This window comes from Bos taurus, chromosome 5 (genome assembly GCF_002263795.3).
Source record: "Bos taurus isolate L1 Dominette 01449 registration number 42190680 breed Hereford chromosome 5, ARS-UCD2.0, whole genome shotgun sequence".
Taxonomy (NCBI): Eukaryota; Metazoa; Chordata; class Mammalia; order Artiodactyla; family Bovidae; genus Bos; species Bos taurus.
In genome coordinates, this window is record NC_037332.1 from 26,563,996 (window position 1) to 26,583,098 (window position 19,103).

At 43.7% G+C, this 19,103-nt stretch overlaps 1 protein-coding gene, 1 long non-coding RNA gene and 1 pseudogene across 2 annotated transcripts; 1 reads left to right on the plus strand and 2 right to left on the minus strand.

The window, feature by feature from the left end:
* Positions 1-4,374: 4,374 nt before the first annotated feature.
* PRR13 (proline rich 13) lies at positions 4,375-7,618 on the minus strand. The gene is given in 4 exon segments (NM_001038047.1): positions 4,375-4,877; positions 6,193-6,557; positions 6,912-6,950; positions 7,529-7,618. Coding segments are annotated over 3 exon segments (426 nt in total). The 5' UTR covers positions 6,931-6,950; positions 7,529-7,618; the 3' UTR covers positions 4,375-4,835.
* A 217-nt stretch (positions 7,619-7,835) lies between these two features.
* On the plus strand, positions 7,836-17,667 carry LOC132345255 (uncharacterized). The gene is made up of 2 exons (XR_009494482.1): positions 7,836-8,026; positions 15,997-17,667. It is a non-coding gene; the product is annotated as an uncharacterized lncRNA (long non-coding RNA).
* LOC100140356 (3-hydroxyisobutyrate dehydrogenase, mitochondrial-like) lies at positions 14,343-15,636 on the minus strand (annotated as a pseudogene).
* Positions 17,668-19,103: the final 1,436 nt, after the last annotated feature.

Consider the following 19,103-nt stretch of genomic DNA (forward strand, 5'->3'; position numbering starts at 1 on the left):
AAAATTGGGAAAAATATGATGTGGAATGGAACAAGATTGGCAAAGTGTGGGACTTCCCTGGTGGTCCAGTCCAGTGGCTAAGACTCCACGCTCCCAGGGGGCCCAGGTTTCATCCCTAGTCAGGGAACTAGATCCCACATGCCACAAGGAAGATCCTGTGTGTGGCAACAAAGAACCCATGGGCCACCAACTACAACCCAGCACAGCCAAATAAACGAATAAATAAAGCGAGGTACTGCTGGGTCATATTCTTTAAATGCTTAAAAAAAAAGTCTCTGTGCTTCCACTGCAGGGGTTTCAGGATTTATCCCTCGTTGGGGTGTGTGAAACACACACACACACACACACACACACACAAACCAACCAAACAAAAAAAGATGAACAAACTGTTAATAATTACTGGAGCTAGGTTATGGGAAATCTGCTTTCCCTACATACATATCTGTAAGTTTCCACATTAAAACTTTTGTTCAAAAAATAGAGAAGAACTCTGAAAGAGAACAAAACGAAATTTTTAAAAAGGCTATTGAAAGAGACAGCTACTATTGGGTTATTGTTTACCCACGTTCAAGTTCTTTGGGTGTCAGTTCTGGCCTTTATATTCATCAGGTTTTATTGGGCAACTTCAATTCAGTGGAGTTATCTGAAGAGAGATAGCTTTCTGAAGTGGAAAATAAAGCTTGGGGACTCCAACATCTTTGCTGCCACCCTCCAAATGATAGGTAGGCATTAGGAACAGTGTGAGAAATAAAAAGGAGTCTGTCGTTTAACACAAGTAAAGAGCAGAGCAAATACTGAAAGAAAGTAAAGGAAGTAGGAAAATGTTAGGACACACAGAGAAAAGCAAACCAAAGAGCAGTCTTACTGTGAGGCCTGGGTTGCTCAGTCACTTCATGTCTGATTCTTTGTGATCCCATGGACTGTAGCCCACCAGGCATCTCTGGCCATAGGATTCTCCAAGCAAGAATACTGACGTGGATTGCCATGCCCTTCTCCAGGGGATCTTTCTGACCTAGGGATCGAACCCACGTCTACCCACCTGGGAAGCCCCAGTGAGGGCCTGGGCTGAAGGTCAAATTAACCTCAAGATTTTGCAGTTGGGTCATTTACACCCCAGGGACTCTAAGAGCTGGAGTAGAAGTGAGTGGCAAAAAAATAAAGTGAGTGGCTATCTGTGAAGTCATCTCTAATAATGGTAGACAAAACAAAGATCAAATTAAAAGTTGATAAAATTACACGACTTAGTGACTGAACAACAAAATAACACAACATAACTCTATTAACAATAACCTGGCTTCTGGTGGGGCCAGCCAACAGTTGCAGCCAGCTTTGAAAAAGATGCAGCCAATAACAATATTCAATGGTTTTATGAATTAATAAATTCTTCTCAGAAGGAGAACCAAACTAGTCAAAAGAATGAACTTGTCTATGACTACAAAACACACTGATACAGGGAAATGATTCCGGAAAAACAGCAAATTGATGATTCGTCCCATGACTTACAGTCCTCAAAGTTGAAGTGTCAATTTGCATTTCAGATTTAATGGGTTTCCTATCCTTTCCCATTTTCAATTAATTGTGTGGAACTCTTACTATACTCAGTTTCTAGTAAGGACAGAATGGTAGAACTCCAGATCCTCTCATGGACATAGGGCATAAAATAAAAACATTTGAGAACCACTATCTTTGGAGTCTTACACTGATGCACAAAATAGGACGCGCCAACCCAATGCTCCAGAGAGCCAGACAACTAACGTAATTTGCCTGAAGAAAGGCAACAGGAGGCTGAAAGGAGGATTAAGACTGGAGAGCATGCATGCCTGCCTGCTGAGTCGCTTCAGTCGTGTCCGATTCTTTGCGACCCTATGGACCGTAGCCCACCAGGCTCCTCCGTCCATGGGATTCTCCAGGCAAGAATACTGGAGTGGGTTGCCCTGACCTCCTCCAGGGGATTGAACCCAAGCCTCTTACATCTCCTGCATTGGCAGGCGGGTTCTTTACCACTTGTGCCACCTGGGAAGCCCCTGGAGAGTATAGAATCCATCTATAAGGAAGGATCAGTAGTGGTTCAGAAATTTCTGTCTTCAGAAACGTGAAATCTAAACCTTTATTGAAAAGGTCTGATAATTAACAAAGTAGTCCCTAAAAAAAAAAAAAAAAGTCCATAGCCAGAAATAGCCATGTACAACCAATGTTCCAACCTCTGGCAAAGATATACATACCGAAATTTCCCACAGCAGTTAAGTGTATAGCAAAGATGGAAACATTTTTAAATTCCAGCAAAAAAAAAAGGTTGAATAAAATGCTATTAAAAACAATGTTACACACACACACTGATATGGAATCAACTCCAATAGATAATTAAATGGGAAAATGTTAGATCCAAAACAGGGCTCTCATTTGATATAAAGTGGGCTAGAAGCAATAGGAACCATGTAAGGTAGAAACAGGATGTTTACTTATGTGCAGAACAGCTCTGAAAGTTCACAAAATAATTTAGTAGTCATAGTTGCCTTTGGGGAGTAAACTAGAAATCTGCTATGAGGAGAACCTTACTTTTCTGCTGAACATCCTATTAGAAATGTTACATTCCGCACCCCCTCCCCCACCCCAGGTACATGTATTACTTGTAGCTTTCAAAAAGTTAATGGACTTTTGAAGAAACAAGGATAGCAAAATAGCAAGGTGCTGTTAGAAAAAGAAAAGGCAGGAAGGGGAAATGGGCTGTTTATGATTAAAACTGGGCAAGGAGGTGGGTGAATTTTCTCCCTAACTTGTTTCTCTTTGTGTTCTCCCCCTTGAGCCATCTCACATTGTCTCTCCTTAATTTGTGGTTATTTTTCAACAGTTTTTCTTTCACCTCACAATCCCCTTATGCCCACCTTTCCCTTCTCCTCCTGGAAAAGGAAAAGCTAATAAATAAAACAGTGTTACAGAGGAAGAAAATCCTAAGATTCTAAAATGGCCCCAAAATTAGGACATTGGAAAACAGGTCTTGGTGCTCAATCGCTCAGTCCTGTCTGACTCTTTGTGACCCCATGGACTGTAGCCCGCCAGGCTCCTCTGTCCATGGAATTTTCCAGGCAAGAATACTGGAGTGGGTTGCCATTTCCTTCTCCAGCTTGGTCTTGGATTTCCTAATAAAATTAGAAGCTAGATCTAATATATTTAAGCATGGACTTCATATATCTCACCCCCAGGACAAGTCATAGATGAAACCCAGTCAACTGAAAACACAACTTTCCTGTTCAAGTCCCACACTTAAATCCCTAAACCCTGTGGGTTCCACCTAAGAAACATCGCTCAGGTCCACTCCTTCCTGCTATCAGGCTCTGGTATGGTATCTCCGGCTCAGGAATTCCTGAACGTCCATCCTTCACCTTTTTACAAATCTTTGCCTCTACAAAACTGCTTCTTCTGCTGGAAACCCACTGGGTTACAAGCACAGACACAGGACCCACACTGCCCAAGTTCAAATCCTGACTGAAGTTTTCTTCTTCTTCAAAATGGGAACAGCAGTACCTACCTCATAGAGCTGCCATGAAGATGGACACAAGTTATAAATGCAAAGCGCTTAGTCCTGGGGCATAATGAATGCTGGGTGTTAGCTTTTGTAATTTATAACAGGGAAACCCCTATGCATCCTGAGGCCCAGCCAGGACCTCACTTATTTCCCAGTGGCACTGTCACTCCTTCTTTGCTCCCCAACTGCTTGATCCCTGTCTTATTCACTTCTACAATATTATAATAACCCATTCATATATTCACATGACTATCTGCTTCATTAGCTCTCAAAGGCCATGAAGGGCAGAGACTGTGTTATTCTAAATCTTTGTACCTTCAGCACCAGAACACAGTATTTCCTCAATAAACACTTTCTAGGGAACTAATCTGGAGAAGGAAATGGCAACCCACTCCAGTGTTCTTGCCTGGAGAATCCCATGGACAGAGAAGCCTGGTAGGCTGCAGTCCATGGGGTCACACAGAGTCGGACACGACTGAAGCGACTTGGCAGCAGGGAACTAATCTAGCCCCACTGGGATGGATACCTGTGATTCCCAAACATGCTGTGGAGCTTTAGACCCTGTTCCTAAGCACATGCCTTTCCCAGCTCCTCTCCACCATCCACTTGATAAATCTATCCTTTTTTTTAGGGCAGAACTAGTAGAAGGTGCTAACCAAGGTAATGGTACAGGTGAACAGAAACCAGGAGAAACAGCTTTATTTGGACTGAGAGTTGGAGAGTGGGAGGAGGGCCTGAGACAGCATACTGAGTGAGAGAAGAGAGATTAGTTTTCAAAATGGCAGTCAGGGCTCATCCACCAAATAGACTCGACCTGCCATCAGCCTTGCAGTAAGCACCACCAATAAGAGGCCTGCTGGGAAATGTTTATTTGCCACTGAATCACCCAAGCATGCTACAATTATAAGAAAGGTACAGGTCGTTTTTCCTTTCCATAACTCAATGTCCACAGCATCTCCTCAATCATAAGTATTACAAAAGAAAGTAAAAAAAAACAAAAATCACATTTTACAGATCTTAGACTTGTCTTTAGTATTTTAGCTCAAATCTTACCATCTTCAAAAAACAGTTCTATCAAACCCATCAGCTAAAAGTTCTATCCAAGCAGTGAGAAGATGGCTTTTGTTAGCCCGTGGCAATTCTTTTCCGATTTGTCCTAGCTAGTTAATGCTGAACAGCAGAATGAGGCTTAGATTGCAGGGGTGGGGGGAAGGGGTAGCAAGAGTTAATTTCCCCCAGTACAAGATGGCATCTGAAGCTTGATGGGAGAGCTGAACTGGAGAGACTTGAGGGAAGGGTCCAGGCCCTGTATTCAGTCAGAGTCACTGCTGGAAGAGGAGGAGGAGGAGGAATGCTGCAAGGGGAAAGGGGAAAGGATACATCAGATCCAAATGACTTTTGTTACTTCATGGGACATTCTTTGGTGCCCTATACCTCCACCCCAGTGCCCTCTGCTTTCTAAGAAGGTCAGGAGTCTTCAACTCGACTGTCCCTTAAACAGCAAAAGCAAGGATTTCCTTCAGCAGTGAGCATACAGGAATGGATGAAACCATCCTAAATCATTGCGCAGAATTTAACATACTGCATTTGGAGAAAGTTTCCAATTTTCTTTACCTGAGCCAATGCCTAGGCAAGGAATAAATTATAGGCACTAGAGTAGAATTATACAAGGAAACAGCTGGTCCCTTATAGTATTTATTAGCTGCATGGACATTCCTAGTGGCTATGAGACTAAGAAAAGTGAGTAGAACCAGTAGCTGTGTGTGCATCTATTTCTACTTTTTCCTAAGTCCCAACTGGGAGAAAGTGAGGAAGGTGGGAGAGGAGGCTGGGAGAGTCCTAGTCAAGGTTCTTTACATGTATACTCCCATCAAAACTGTCATCAAAAACATTTTTGAGTGTCTCCATTCAAGCTCACTTTTCCTCCTCCTCAGACTTCTACCAAAGATGAAGAACTAGAATTAGCATCCAAAGCCATAAGGCAAATAAATATTGGGCAGAAAAATGTAAATTAAGGCCTCCTCAAGATCAGGGTTGGTTCAGTCCTTCCAGAGTTTTCCTGAGAGCTACTTTTACTCTTGCTAATGAACAATCCTCTGGAGTGAAGATATTTAGCCTTGCGGCTGAGCATGAAACTCAGGTTTTATTAGAGGCTGAGAGTCACTGACTGCTCTCGAACTCAGTTTCCCTACTGAACAGTAGGACAATGGGGCCCATGTAACTAACACAACACCCTGAGAACACTGAAGGAGAAAAAGAAACTCCAGGACCTAGGGCCAAATTATTACAAGTTAATCATTATATAAGACATTGCTTTGTCAAAGGACTGACTCTATTACTTGATGTTTGACCACCTCAGTGGGTGTGTCCAGCTTGCTAAAACAAGCATGGGGTGCGGGTGGGGTGGGGAGTTCGAGGAAGAGAAAGGCAAACTAGAAAGACTTTTGATGCTGACATCCATTCTGTGGCTCAGCCTAGCACCTCCCAGATAGAAGGCCTAATAAGCCTAATAAAAATTTTTAGGCTTATCAGATTCTTCCCAGTGGGAATCCTTTACACAGTTACCGTCCCACATCCTCAGACTTCAAACCTCCATTCCTTGCCCTCCCCTGCCTCCTCAGTCCCTTCGAAGGGGCACCCCTTCCCAGCCAGGCTCCAGGGGCACTTACCTTGCCATGCTTATGGTGTTTCTGCTTCTTTTTATGAGCTTTCTTCATTTTCTTGTGCACCTTCTTGTCAATCACTATTCCTGGTCCCACTATACCAGGAACCAATGGATTCACAGGACACATGCCAGGGCCAGGTGGTGGGTATGGAGGCGGGTAGGGACCTGAGGGCTGGCATCCTGGATATCCTGGCTGTGGCACAGGATGACAGGGCCCACCAGGGGGAAAGGCTGGATTCCCCTGGGGTGCTCCTGGGGGAGTGGGAAAGGGGCCTGGAGGAAAGGGAGGGTTGGCAGGTGGTGGATGGGCAGGATTGCAACCTCCAGGATACCCAGCGTTAGGGGGGTGTGGATATGGTCCTGGCTGCCCTGGTGGAAGAAACAAAGAATAAATTACGATTACAACTGCCCAGAGCCTCTGACAACAAACAACAACAAAAAGAATCACTCAGTAGTTAAGGGCAAATGGGAAGGTGAGGAAAGAGAATGAAGGGAAGGGGAGGCAAACTTAACAGAAGAGAGAGAAAAGGGAAGGGCCCTGGCAGGGCAGGGGAGAAATGGAGACAGTGAACTCTAGGGAAAGACGAGAAGATGGGTCAGCGACTAAGGACTTTGCTTTTGCGGGTTAATGGAGAGGAGGAGGAGAAACTGACGCAGAAACCCCCTGGTGTGGCCCATCTGAAAAGGGGTTGGGGCGAGAGAAGCGATCCCCCAAACACCTACCGGCATTGGGATTCCACATGTTCAGATGTTTCCTTCAGCCTGAGGAGAAAGAAATGAAGGCAAACAGCTGATGGCCCACAAGTGGGTGGGGGTTTTAGAGACCAAGCCCCAGGCCCAACTCCAACGACTTCGGCTCCACTCTATGCAGTCCCTTAGAGAACTTCCACGACCTCCACGGAAGAAATGTTTCTTTCCACACATTCTTTCGCCTCCAATACCTAATTCTATCCCTAGTTCCCTAGCCACAGGAACCTAGCTCCCAGAGCCCCTCCACCTTCCACTAGTTCTGGCCGCGGCAGGAGGCTTCTAACTCCTCTCTCCTGTCGGGAGAGAGGCTGAGTTCGCCAATCTCCCTAAACCTAAACTCCCTATAAACTCATCTGCCTTTCCATGACCGAGTCCGGAAGACTTTAACCACCCAGAGGCTGCGCAAAGACCTTAAACACTTTACCGCTCCCGGCGGAGAGAGACGGGGGACAAGACCCCCACCTCAGGCTAAGAGAAGGACCTGACTTGAGGCGAAAGGAGTTGCTTACATAGTAGACACACCCCCTCCCCCCCGCCATTCAAAAGGGCAAATAAAGATCCTGACTCCCAGCTGCGAAGGGACTCCTCACCCAGGAATGGAGAAAGAAGGAGACTGGGGTTTCTAGATGTCCGGTCACCCTTAGACCACTGCCTGGGCGGACTTGTCCTTCTTAGCCTCTACTCACTTCCTGGTAACCCTCCCACCGTAGGCTTCAGCATCCGCCCCTGCTACCGTCTAATTGGTAATATGTGTTCATTCTGCGTTAGGATTGGAGAACGTACTCGTCAATCACTCCATTCCCTCTCTAGGCTAGAAGGCAAAAGTGGCAGTAGGGGCGGAGCCAAGGGCTTCAGGGAGAGGCGGGTGCAAAAGGGCAGCCGGAAATCCCCGTGGGCGGGGCTCAGAGAAACAAGCTAGGAGAGGGCTGGGCAGTTTCAGGGCGAGGTCCCCAAGTGCCTAGAGGAAATTCGACCCTTGACTTCTGAGCTGTTCGTCTAGGGGGTGCCACACCCTTCCAATATGAATTTACGTTCAAGTTATGAACTTTCGAAGATGAGAATGTGCGTGTGTTCACGTGTCCAATTAGGTAAGTTGGTTCACGCGTCTGGCGTACATTGTCACATGCAGCTTGCCCTCTGTCTCCTATTGCTGACGAATCCCTCCGCTCTACCCTCGGCCACCTCTTCTCCCTCCTCCAGTCAGTAATTTTTCTTCCCTGTTCTGTTGATGCCAGCTCCTGTATGTCAGCTGCTGTACTATTGTATGCCAGCTACTACCACTACTGTATGCCAGCTGTACTGTACTACTATAATTTTCAAGGTACTTTAAGATTAAATTTATTTTCCTTATTTTTTGTATGTATTATTTGTGTGAAAAGTATTATAAACCTATTACAGTACAGAGACATCACTCTGCTGACTCAGGTCCCATATGGTCAAAGCTATGGTTTTTCCAATAGTCATGTATGGATGTGAGAGTTGGACCATAAAGAAGGCTGAAGAATTGATGTTTTCCAGTTGTGGTCCTAGAGAAGACTCTTGAGAGTCCCTTGGACTGCACAGAGATCAAACCAGTCAATCCTACAGGAAATCAACCTTGAATATTCATTGAAAGGACTGATGCTGAAGCTGAAATACTGTGGCCACCTGATGCGAAGAGCCGACTCATTGGAAGACACCCTGATGCTGGGAAGGATGGAAGGCAGGAGGAGAAGGGGACGACAGAGGATAAGATGTTGGATGGCATCACCGACTCAATGGACATGAGTTTGAGCAAACTCCAGGAGATAGTAAAGGACAGGGAAGCCTGGTGTGCTGCAGTCTGTGGGGTCACAAAGAGTGGACGTGACTTAGCAACCGAAGAACAACTATATAGCCTATTGTGTTAGCCTAAATAGCCAAAATTAGTTAGGTAACCAGGCTAACTTCGTTGAACTTACAAACTAATTGGACTTAAGAACACACTCTTGGAATGGAACTCATTCTTCCATAGGGGACTTACTGTACTGTGATGTGTTGTACAGATACACATACATACACAGAGGGCTTAAGGAATGGCAGGGAGATGCTCTCACCCATAGCCTCAATATTTGCCACTGCCCTCTTAGCCCCCATAGAAAGCAAAGAAACATTCTTGGGGGAAATATAAATGTCTAATCTCTCCTAGAATTCCCTATCTCAATTTCATATACCTTGGCAACCCACTCCAGTATTCTTGCCTGGAAAAGTCCATGGACTGAGGAACCTGGCGGGCTGCAGTCCATGGGGTTACATGACTGAGCATGCATGCATGAGGGTGGAGGGAGATGGGTTGCTGGCAATAAACTGGTAGAACTTAAAAAAAATTTTTTTTTTATTTCATATATCTGCCATCTGGCAAATTGCATAAACCAGAAACCAAGAAAGTCATCCTTAATGGCTCTCTCCACATTCCTCCCATCCCCCTCCAACATCAGGAAGGATCTGTTTTGTTTCCCAAATAAATGTGGAATCTCTATACTTCTCTCCATCTTCTCTGCTCCTAGCCTACCATCATCTCTTAACTGGACTGCTGCAATGGCCTCAATTTTTTTTTTTTTTTTTAGTAACCCACTTAACAAGCTTGATTTAATAAACATGTAGAACCATTCACCCAAAGTAAAAACTACTTATCCCTTTTAAGCGTACATAAAACATTTATAAAAATCGGTCTCAAGGAATGTAATTGAAACTTGAGAATTGTATAATACATACTGTATTCTTTGACCACAGTGTAAAATATAAATACAAATGAAACTGAGCAGGGCCCTGTGGGGCCTTCACGTGTACCCGTGAAGGCCCCACAAGCCTTTTCCTGGTCCCCTTTTCTTGTTTGTAGGAAAACGGATTCATCTTCTTAGCATGCTTGCTAAATCACTTCTGTCAAGATCGTATGGACTGTAGCCCTCCAGGCTCCTCTGTTCATGGGTTCTCCAGGCAAGAATATTGGAGTGGGTTGCTGTGCCCTCCTCCAGGGAATCTTCCCAATCCAGGGATCGAACCTGCATCTCTTATGCCTCCTGCACTGGCAGGTGGGTTCTTTACCACTAGTGCCACCTGAGAAGCCCTCAGCTTCCTAGACTGTCCCTGAATTCCAAAGGGCAGATTCAAATAGTTACTAATCAGGGAAGAGAGAGAATGCAGAAGCAAAGGAGGAACTGTTAAAAAACAATAGTGCAGTCTAGAGCAGAGCCCTGCTGTCTCCTCAAGGGAAATACATAACAATTTATTTTTTAGTTTTTCTGTGGGAAAAAGCCCCCCAACCAGGTAAAGAATGGTAACTTCCTTCTGAGCACAACATTCATGTAATACCATCCTGTTACCTCACCACCAACCAATCAGAAGAAAGTCATGTGCCCTGGAGGCCTAGCCCCCAATTTTGCTTATAAAAACTCCTCTCCAAAAACTATCACAAAAGTTTGGGTTTTTTGAACACTAACCACCAATTCTCCTTGCTCAGTTCAGCAACATACCTTTCTCTGTTCCAAACTCCAATGTTCTGGTTTGTTTGGCCTTCACTGTGTGTTGGACACATGAGCTTGTGTGCATTCAACAAAACAAACATATATTTGGAAGTTAAAAAGGCAAAAGTCTTCCAAATAACTCTGAGTCAAAGAATAAAATAGTATGGAAATGAAATACTTTAAACCAAACCATAATGAAAATATTACACCCCCAATTTGCAAGGTACAAAAATATGAAGATATATCTTATGCTGAGTTTATCATCTTGAACAAAAATTGATAGATTTTAATTTTTTAATTAAAAGTTTTTGCTATATATTTTATTGAAATACACTTGACATACAATACTATGTTTTGCATAACCATAGTACATTTTGATGTATTTTTATATCAGGCTTGTACTAAGTATTTAAGATGAATTGGAACTTTTTTTTAAAGCCAAAGAATGCTCAAACTACCGCACAATTGCACTCATCTCACCCGCTAGTAAAATAATGCTCAAAATTCTCCAAGCCGGGCTTCAGCAATATGTGAACCATGAATTTGCTGATGTTCAAGCTGGTTTTAGAAAAGGCAGAGGAACCAGAGATCAAATTGCCAACATCCGCTGGATCATGGAAGAAGCAAGAGAGTTCCAGAAAAAGTCTATTTCTGCTTTATTGACTATGCCAAAGCCTTTGACTGTGTGGATCACAATAAACTGTGGAAAATTCTGAAAGAGATGGGAATACCAGACCACCTGACCTGCCTCTTGAGAAATTTGTATGCAGGTCAGGAAGCAACAGTTAGAACGGGACATGGAACAACAGACTGGTTCCAAACAGGAAAAGGAGTACATCAAGGCTGTATATTGTCACCCTGTTTATTTAACTTATATGCAGAGTACATCATGAGAAACAGTGGACTGAAAGAAACACAAGCTGGAATCAAGATTGCTGGGAGAAATATCAATAACCTCAGATATACAGATGACACCACTCTTAAGGCAGAAAGTAAAGAGGAACTCAAAAGCCTCTTGATGAAGGTGAAAGAGGAGAGTGAAAAAGTTGGCTTAAAGCTCAACATTCAGAAAACGAAGATCATGGCATCTGGTCCCATCACTTCATGGGAAATAGATGGGGAAACAGTGGAAACAGTGTCAGACTTTATTTTTTGGGGCTCCAAAATCACTGCAGATGGTGACTGCAGCCATGAAATTAAAAGACGCTTACTCCTTGGAAGGAAAGTTATGACCAACCTCGATAGCACATTGAAAAGCAGAGACTTTACTTTGCCAACAAAGGTTTGTCTAGTCAAGGCTATGGTTTTTCCTGTGGTCATGTATGGACGTGAGAGTTGGACTGTGAAGAAGGCTGAGCACCGAAGAATTGATGCTTCTGAACTGTGGTGTTGGAGAAGACTCTTGAGAGTCCCTTGGACTGCAAGGAGATAAAACCAGTCCATCCTAAAGGAGATCAGCCCTGGGATTTCTTTGGAAGGAATGATGCTAAAGCTGAAACTCCAGTACTTTGGCCACCTCATGCGAAGAGTTGACTCATTGGAAAAGACTCTGATGCTGGGAGGGATTGGGGGCAGGAGGAAAAGGGGACGGCAGAGGATGAGATGGCTGGATGGCATCACTGACTCGATGGACGTGAGTCTGAGTGAACTCCGGGAGTTGGTGATGGACAGGGAGGCCTGGCGTGCTGCGCTTCATGGGGTCGCAAAGAGTCGGACACGATTGAGCGACTGAACTGAACTGATATCTGATTTTTTTCTTTCTTAAAAGATCATTGAGTTTGAAAGAAATTATGAGTATGTCTGTATGGGCATGATTCCTCTTAGAATTTATCATTTATTTATTGTCTTTTGGTTGCACTGGGTCTTTGTTGCTGCGCACAGGTTTTCTCTAGTGTGGCAGGCGGGGGCTAGTCTTCACTGGTGCGCAGGCTTCTTATTGCAGCGGCTCCTGTAGTGGAGCACAGGCTATGGACACACAGGCTTCAGTGGTTGCAACCTGCGGGCTCAGTAGCTGCGGTGTGTGGGCCTAGTTGCCTTGCAGCATGTGGGGTCTTAGTTCACCCACCAGCAGTTGAACTTGGTTCCTTTTCATTGCAAGATGGATTCTTAACCACTGGACCACTGGGGAAATTTGAAAACTATCTCTTATTTAAAGTAGCTTTATTGAAATATAGTTCATATACCATACAATTCACCCATGTACAGTGTACAGTTCAATAGTTTTTAGCGTTTCATGAGCTTGTGTAACCATCGCCATTATCTAATTTTAGAAGATTTTTTTGTCCCCCTTAAAATAATTTCATACCCATTAATAGTGAATCCTCATTTGTCTCCTTACCTCTCCCTCATTTTACTCAAGCCCTAAGCAACCACTAATTAATGTTTGCTATAAATTGTTTTATTCTAAACATTTCGGACACGACTGAGCAACTGAACCGAACTGAACTGAACTGAAACATTTCATACAAATGGAAAATTGTATATGTGACCTATCGTGATTGGCTTTAGTTAGCATATTTTCAAGGTTCACCCATGATGTAGTATGAATCTTCATTCCTTTTTATGAAGGAAGTACTGACTAGTATGCCACTCTTTGGCTATACCACATTTAGTTATCCATTCATTAGTTGAAGAACATTTGAATTGTTTTTACATTTTTGCCTATTATGTACTTTGGTGCTGTGGACATTCATGGACAAGTTTGTGTGACCATATGTTTTCTTTTTATTATCAGCACAGAAATTTATTTGAATTCAAGATTATATGGTTATATTTAGAATAATGTAATAATTATTGAAAGCACGTATCATTCTTGGCTTTGAAACAGTTATAAAGGTATACTTTTGAAGTCAAAAATATGTAGTAAGAATGTACAAGGAAGCAAATATATAAAAAACAAGCTTACTAAGTATTGGGAGTTGTAAAGAGGGACACACCAAGATAAATGTAACAGAGTCCAAATCATACAACATACGGCAAGGCATTCTCTTGCTTTATCAACTCCTAGAAAATAAATCAGTAACCTCAGTAATGCATCATCGTTGACTCAATGGATATGAATTTGAGCAAACTCTGGGAGATGGTGAAGGACAGGGAAGCCCAGCGTGCTGCAGTCCATGGGGTCACAAAGAGTCAAACACAACTGAGCGATGGAACAACAACAGTAATGCAAGAATACTACAAAAGGGACAAACTTTCTGAGGGACATCGGTGGTAATTCACTATTCTTTCCTTTTTTCTATCTCCTTCCCTCAGAGCAGTTTCTTTTCTTCCCTCTAAAATGGGTTTTATTGTATTGAAAAAAATAGGTTTTATTTGTCAATTGTAGTAATTGAAATATGCAACAATTTACTTCAAGATGCTCAGGGATCTTTTATCTTTTTGGTCGTCCTGGGTCTTCGTTCCTGCGCTCGGGCTCCTCTAGTTGCGGTGAGCCGGGGCTCCTCTTTGTTGTGGTGCCCGGGCTGCTCATTGTGGTGGCTTCTCTTCTTGTGGAGCACAGGCTCTGGGTGCACCGGCTTCAGCAGCTGCAGCACATAGGCTTGGTTGTTGTGGCCATGGGCTTGGTGGCTCCGCAGCATGTGGGATCTTCCCCGACCAGAGATCAAACCCGTGTCCCCTGCATTGGCAGGGGGATCCTTATACCACCAGAGAAGTTCTGAAATTTTTGAAAAAGCCAGTCAGCTAGTTAGCAAGGGATCATTAGTGGCTTACAGGGAAAACAATTTCAGGTATTACATATTTGCTAAATAGATTTAAAAAAGAATAAGCAGCTAAAAATGGGTGAAAAAAATCCCAGGGTTTACTGTGACCTAAACAATTGAAAACAAACAGACCTATTTACTTGCAGAGTGAGCAAGATAAACAGGTTCCGAAATAGAGTTTGGTTTCCAACAGTGTCCACTGCCAAAGGTGGACAGACTCAGAATGTCTCCTCTTCTCATAGAAACTGGAACACGGACAAGCAGCCTTTCTTTGAACAGCCCTTTGCACACATCATCCACACAGATCTGATGGATTTGACTGCCCAGAAAGATTGGTGTGTTTGTGCTAACATTAGAGTCTTGTGCTAATCCTAGATCGTTAACCATGAGTGTTGTTCTGAATCCACCCTGATAGTTATTAGGGAAGGGAACTCCATCAATCACCCCAGATATGGGATTATAAGCAGCACTTTACCAATGCTGTCCTGAGCTCACATTTAGGATTTTGGCCAAGAGTTTTGGGTCAGGTCCTAACCTGATTCCCAGATTCATAGCATCAGCAGTTTCAATCATACCAATAGCTAACAGTATGTTGTAGCAGATCCTCAGAGCCTGCCCAGGCCCACAGGCTTCACAATACAGCGCATTGGAGTTCTTGCTCCCCAGCAACTCTTGGGCAGCAGCAAATTGGTCTGTGACTCCTCCGGTGGCACTATTGATAGAGAACCCACCTACCAACACTGGAGACATAAGAGACACAGGATTGATCCCTGGGTCAGGAAGATTCCCTGGAGTAAGAAATGGCACCCCGCTCCAGTATTCTTGCCTAGAGAATCCCCATGGACAGAGGAATCTGGTGGACTACAGTCCATAGGGTCACAAAGAATAGGACACAACTGAAGCAACTTGGCACAGCACACCTCCCACCATAAACGTGAGGTCCCCAGACTGAGCAGCCTCCACACCACCAGAAACAGGGGCAACCCTGAAAATTGCTCCCATTTTCTCAACTTCTTTGGCCAATCTTGCCAAACTATCGGAGAAGGCAGTGACACCCCACTCCAGTACTCTTGCCTGGAAAATCCCATGGGCAGAGGAGCCTGGTAGGCTGCGGTCCATAGGGTCACTAAGAATTGGACATGACTGAGCGACTTCACTTTCACTTTTCACTTTCATGCATTGGAAAAGGAAATGGCAACCCACTCCAGTACTCTTGCCCGGAGAATCCCAGGGACGGGGAAGCCTGGTGGGCTGCCGTCTATGGGGTCGCACAGAGTCGGACACGACTGAAGCGACTTAGCAGCAGCAGCAGCAGTACTAGAGTCTATTAATAGTGAGCCTTACTTTGCTTTTTTTGGAATCCCATTTGCTCCAGAATAAGCTTCTATTCCATTGATACTGGTGGGCAACATTGTAATAATTCTATCCTTGCCGGCTATATCTGCTGGAGAAGACACTACCTGTTCACTTGCATCTAGAAATTCTCTGTATGCGTCAGGAAACACATCATAAATAACAAGCGGATAGCCATGTCCATGGGATATATATATATATATATTTTTTTTTTTTTGCCATGGGATGCCCCATTTGCCTAGTCCAATGAATCTAGCTGGAGCCATTGATGTAGAACACACCACTGCAAGGCTGGCCCCTGCCAGCGACTCCAGTAAGGAGGCTAGAGGCACTCCACAGGGCTATAAGGAGGCTGCCTTGCTGCCCTAGCTCACCCACTGACTGCAAGGGTGCATGGGACATGAGCACTGACATATGTTTTCAATTCTATTAGGTATTTACTTATGAGAGGAATTGCTGGGTCATGAGGAGTACGTCAAGGCTGTATATTGTCACCCTGTTTATTTAACTTATATGCAGAGTACATCATGAGAAATGCTGGGCTGGAAGAAGCACAAGCTGGAATCAAGATTGCCAGGAGAAATATCAATAACCTCAGATATGCAGATGACACCACCCTTATGGCAGAAAATGAAGAGGAGCTCAAAAGCCTCTTGATGAAAGTGAAAGAAGAGAGTGAAAAAGTTGGCTTAAAGCTCAACATTCAGAAAACGAAGATCATGGCATCTGATCCCATCATTTCATGGGAAATACATGGGGAAACAGTGGAAACAGTGTCAGACTTCATTTTTGGGGGCTCCAAAATCACTGTAGATGGTGACTGCAGCCATGAAATTAAGAGGCTTACTCCTTGGAAGGAAAGTTATGACCAACCTAGATAGCATATTGAAAAGCAGAGACATTACTTTGCCAATAAAGGTCCATCTAGTCAAGGCTATGGTTTTTCCAGTAATCATATATGGATGTGAGAGTTGGACTGTGAAGAAAGCTGAGCGCCGAAGAATTGATGCTTTTGAACTGTGGTGTTGGAGAAGACTCTTGAGAGTCCCTTGGACTGTAAGGAGATCCAACCAGTCCATCCTAAAGGAGATCAGTCCTGGGTGTTCTTTGGAAAGAATGATGCTAAAGCTGAAACTCCAGTACTTTGGCCCCCTCATGCGAAGAGTTGATTCATTGGAAAAGACTCTGATGCTGGGAGGGATTGGGGGCAGGAGGAGAAGGGGACGACAGAGGATGAGATGGCTGGATGGCATCACTGACTCGATGGACTTGAGTCTGAGTGAACTCTGGGAGTTGGTGATGGACAGGGAGGCCTGGCGTGCTGCGATTCATGGGGTCGTAAAGAGTTGGACACGACTGAGCGACTGAACTGAACTGAACTGATGGTAACTCTTTGTTTAACATTTTTGAGGAACTGCCAAATTATTTACCAAAATAGCCACACCATTTTATATCCCCACCAAACATGTATAAGGGTTCCAATTTCCCCCCATCTGCGCCAACACTTGTTACTGTCTGTCTTTATTGGTATAGACATTCTAGTGCGAATGAAGTGGTGTCTCATTGACTGTCCTGTCAGCATCCACTCTGGCCCTCTTTCAATTCATTCTCCACATTTCAACCTTGGAAATTGTCTTCTAAAGCCAACTCTGACATCACCCTGCTGCTTAAAATTCTTCAGCGGCATTGCATTATCCTTTAGACAAAGGTTGAAACTATTTTTACATGAATGTATTCATTTTTGTTGAATAGGTAATATGTTAGAAAACCAAAAAGGACCAAGTGGTATAAAGGGAAAAGTCTCCCTTTCACTCCGGTTCTCCATTTACCCAACCTTCCCAACTCACATAACACACATAACCACATAATTGGTTTCTTGTATACATTTCCACATTCTCTTCATTATAATCAAGCAAATGCCGACATAAATTTATATCCTCTCTTTTAAATATATACAAACAGCAAACTATGCAGAGTTTAGTTTGCAGCTTTTCTCCCCCACTAAATATATCTTGGAGATGTTTCTATATCAGTAGAGAGTATGTCCTCACTCTTTTTCACAACTACATTTTATTCTTTTATATGATGTACCATAATCAGTTTAACCAATCAAAAGAGATTTGTGTTATTTTCAATCTTCTGGTACTAAAAACAATGCTGGAATAAATAACCCTGATATGTCATTTTACATATTTTGGCTTTTTATAGATATTGATGAATTATCCACCATAGAGGTTATATTTATTTACTTCTCACCAGGCTTCCCTGGAGGCCTAGATGGTGAAGAATCCGCCTGTGATGCAGGAAACCTGGGTTCCAGCCCTAGATTGGGAAGATCACCTGGAGAAGGGAATGGCTACTCACTCCAGTATTCTTGCCTGGAGAATTCCATGGACAGAGGAGCATGGCGGGCTACAGTCCATGGGGTCACAAAGAGTTGGACGTGGCTGAGCAACTAACACTTTCATTTTTCACTTTCACCTCACCAGCTGTATAAGTGTCTGTTTCTTCCAACTTGTCAAACCAAAAAAACTCAACATCGTATTACTGCAGTGTCTGCAGTGGTCTGACCGTACTGCCTCTCTGCTCTCCTCTCATACTTCTCACCCCTCGTTCTCTGTTCTTCAGCCCCCAGGCCTCTTTCTTCCCTGCAGAAAATCTTGATTCCTTTTGCAGGAGGGCTTTTGCACTTGCTGCCCCTGCAGCCTGGAATGCTCTCCCCATTTCTCTCCACTTTGCCTACTTAACTCCTGCTCATTCATCAGCCCTCAGCTCCAGGATCACTTCTTCAGGGAAGCCTCCTTGATACTCTAGTCAGGTAAACTCCTTTGTTGTAGCCGCTAGTAGATCCTTGCCTTCCCTTTAGCATATCTATCTCAGCTTATAATCATGCATGAATGAGTAATTACTTTATGTTAGCTTCCTGCATTCGACTGTAAGCTTCTTGAAAGGAAGGACACTTCACAGGTAACAGTTCACACAGTGCCTGGTACATAGGAGGGTATCAATGAATAAACTGTTAAATAACTATATGAATGAATGAATGAACAAATGGAGGAATAGAGCATGATGGTTCTGGAGTTAGTCAGACAGACCTGGATTCAAATCGTGACTTTGACACTTAGGTGTGACCTTGAATAAGTTAACCCCTTGGATCATCAATTTCCTCATTTGTAAAACAGTGGCAATGGTACCTACCTCATAGGGTTGTGATTAGATAATTGTGTATCTGTCACATAATAAGCACTTATATGCTACCATGTAGTAGTATCATGATTCTCATTTATATTAAGAACTATTACTGTTAGATTCAGGTGATTCCCAGGATTCTTCGGCTTCCCTTGTGGCTCAGCTGGTAAAGAATCCACCTCCAATGCAGGAGACCTGGGTTCGATCCCTGGCTTGGGAAGATCCCCTGGAGAAGGGAAAGGCTACCCACTCCTGTATTCTGGCCTGGAGAATGCCATGAACTGTATCTAGTCTGTGGGGTCGCAAAGAGTTGGATGCAACTAAACGACTTTCACACAGGATGATTTTTAATCTCCCTGCAGGACCTTTATAGATTGCCAGTATCCTCCATACCTCTCTTCACTTACCTGCTAGTTGGGAAATTCTTCCTCAGATTA